Source organism: Mangifera indica, chromosome 12, assembly GCF_011075055.1.
Source record: "Mangifera indica cultivar Alphonso chromosome 12, CATAS_Mindica_2.1, whole genome shotgun sequence".
Lineage (NCBI taxonomy): Eukaryota > Viridiplantae > Streptophyta > Magnoliopsida > Sapindales > Anacardiaceae > Mangifera > Mangifera indica.
In genome coordinates, this window is record NC_058148.1 from 6,796,014 (window position 1) to 6,799,343 (window position 3,330).

The window sequence follows — 3,330 nt, forward strand, 5'->3', positions numbered from 1 at the left end:
ATTGGAAGTCCTACATGCAGATTTCGATAAGAAAAAACTTGGATGAAAAATGTAAATCCCTCTCCACATCCAATTTCTAAATATTACTTTCATCAGTCGGCATATATGAAAAGAAAATCAAAAGGGTTTTTCTAAAATGTCTTTGAACATGAGTGAAGCCTACTATGGATTTAAAAATTCCTTTGGTATATTACTAGACCAAAGGGTACTTAGATAAAACTTCAGGGACCCAAAAATTTAATAATTTGCCACGAAATTCCCCTTTCAAATATGAATAATTTTGATTAGTCACTCCCGCCAGCTGGCCAAAGTCAAGAAGAAAAAGTCAAAACGACATCGTCCTCATCTTGCATGCATGGTGCAATTTCTTTTGCTTCTTCGGCCTGGCAAATTCTATCAACACTTAGCTATAAGAATTGTTTTTAGTCTTTACATTTTGTCTTTATTTTCTTCTTCCTGGAACGCCAGGTACTTCTGATATTTCTTCTTTAAAGGTCAACTCAACCGAGTTGAAGTTTCAATCTTTTTCAGCTTTTGCTTTTGTTACCTACATATACGTTACATAATATTTCTAGGGATTCTGATGGTTTCAGGTGGGCGAAGAAAGCCTTTCTGTCTCAATATACAGTTGAAAGGACACCGTTTCACCATGCCACGCTTCCCTAAGCTTGCTACTTGGATGCTTCTTTTGCCTGTTTTGCTCTTTATCTTGCTCAGTTTCCATGAAAATCCCTTCAATCCAGTCAACCGTAAGATCCTTTAATTCAATTCAATATATTTGTGCTATTGATATTGTTTTGTTATTTCATTGAATGATTGATTTTAGTTAGTTCTTGTTCATATTTGTTGGCTTATTTGTGAATTCTTGAGTTTGTACAACATGATTAGGACTGAATATCAAAGAGAATGGTTAATTTTCTGTTATGTTCTGTTGCGCCATGTGATTTTAAATTGCTGATTTAGTTATGCTGAGAAATGAATTTCTGATTCTGATTGAGCTGCCAAATTCTTTGTATTAAAGTAATTAAACATGCTACTCTTGTAAATAGGAGTGCCTGTTGTGTTTGATTTTCTAATAAAAGTTGGAGTGACCAGTGTCCCTTGCATTGTTTTTGCTGTTAATTTTACTTGGTTTTGCTCCCTGTTAGGTTTAAAATATTTCTTTCAACTCAGATCGCCAGGCCACAAACGCCTTGATGGAAACTCTTGCTTGAGCAGGAACCAGAGTGTATTATATCGCAAATCTTCACCCCATAAGCCTTCTTCCTATCTTGTTGCCAAACTGCGTAGTTATGAAGAGCTTCATGAGCGTTGTGGACCTCATACTAGATTATACAACAGAGCCATGAAACAAATAAAATCTGGCCAAACTGATAGTTCCAGTGAGTGTAACTATGTCATTTGGGTGGCCTCTTGTGGCATGGGAAACAGAATACTGAGCATAACCTCAGCCTTTCTTTACGCTCTTCTGACAAATCGAGTTCTGCTCATAAATGAAGAACCTGAAATGGAAGATCTTTTTTGTGAACCATTTCCAAATGCATCATGGATATTGCCAAATGACTTTCCTTTCAAGGATCAGTCGGGCAGGTTTAAACAGAATTATGCCTATAGTTATGGGAACATGCTCAAGAAAAAGGCAATAACTGCTTCAATGGAGTCGCTGCCATCATATCTACATCTCTATCTTTCGGGTGATGGTGATCATCATGACAAGCTCTTTTTCTGCAATCAAGATCAAACCCTTCTTAGGAAAATACCCTGGTTGATAATGAAATCAAATGTCTACTTTCTTCCATCTCTATTCCTGATCTCATCTTTTGAGGAAGAACTAAACAATCTATTTCCGGACAAAGAAACCGTGTTCCATCATTTGGGTAGGTATCTTTTCCACCCTTCAAATCTAGTATGGGGACAAATTACTGGGTACTATAAGCAGTACCTGGCCAAAGCCGACGAAAGGATTGGCATCCAATTGAGATTATTTGATAAAAAAACTAGTTCTTCCCAATTGATGGATCAGATTTTGGCCTGTACTCTAAAGGAAAAGTTGTTGCCTGAAGTGAATATGTCAAAAACCATAGCTGCTCCATCAGAAAACCAGAGATCAAAGGCTGTTCTTATAACATCTTTAATCCCTGATTTCTTTGAGAAGTTGAATGATATGTATCTCAAGCACCCTACTTTGAGCGGGGAAACGATTTCTGTTTACCAGCCTAGCCATGAAAAAAAGCAACACTCTAACAATAATTTGCACAACATGAAGGCATGGTCTGAGATATATCTCCTAAGTTTGACTGATGTCCTGGTCACTACTGCATGGTCGACCTTTGGTTATGTTGCCCAAGGTCTTGGGGGTATGAGACCATGGATTCTTTACAAGATATCAAATGGACAGATCCCAGATCCTCCTTGTGGTCGAGCCTTATCGATGGAGCCTTGTTATCATACGCCACCCAGTTACGACTGCAAGGCGAAGACAGAGGTGGATACCGCTACTCTTGTTCCTCATTTGAAGCACTGTGAGGATATCAGCTGGGGGCTTAAGCTGTTTAATTATAGTCATTAGAGTTGTTATTGTAGAACATAGTGAATACTTTGCATAATGCACTTGTTCCACTTTTGAGGCATAGTACTTTTTTTCCTTTTTCACAATACTTATAGCTATAAATGTGTCTATTTATTGCGAACTTCTAATCGCACTTTACATTAAAATTTACTTGTAATATGAATCTGAGGGTGACATTAAGGAAATGGGTTGTTTTCATATATCTCTTGGTTGATCATTATATTTCATCTACTGATTGCAGAAGGGATCACAGGCCTATTCAAAAGCTTGCTTGGTGTTTGTGGGTTGTCTGTTTAAGTTGTTTAATTAAAATTTAATTATTCATTTAATTGTAAAGGGTGCATAATAGGTAGAGGTGTCAGAAGGCTAGGCCTAAGTCCCGTATAATTGTGGACTTTCAAGCCGAATCAATCCACAAAATATATAAGACCTATAATTGTTGAGCCACGGGTCAAATCCATTAATTTGAAAAAAATAATTTTTATAATATAATTATTATTTTATTTTTTTACTAATTTTTTTGATAATATTGTGGATAATACAGACCCGGGGCAGGCTAAAATTTCATGCGTGAATGGGGCATGATTTGATTGTATTATAATAATTAATTTATCCTTAAAATATGATTGAATGAAGATCAAATCTGCATAAATTATTTATTAGATTTTATAAATATTATTTCATATAATAATAAAGTGAGTACAATTACTTGGAGTCGTTTGATAAGAGACTCGGCTAATCTATTCTATGTGTGGACATAC

At 36.1% G+C, this 3,330-nt stretch overlaps 1 protein-coding gene across 1 annotated transcript; it reads left to right on the forward strand.

Annotated features, from left to right (window-relative positions):
• The first annotated feature begins 418 nt into the window (after positions 1-418).
• Positions 419-2,769, forward strand: LOC123192642 (galactoside 2-alpha-L-fucosyltransferase-like). The gene is made up of 2 exons (XM_044605269.1): positions 419-749; positions 1,149-2,769. Exons 1-2 carry the CDS (start codon positions 584-586, stop codon positions 2,567-2,569), a joined length of 1,587 nt encoding a protein of 528 aa, XP_044461204.1. The 5' UTR covers positions 419-583; the 3' UTR covers positions 2,570-2,769.
• The last annotated feature ends 561 nt before the right edge of the window (positions 2,770-3,330 follow it).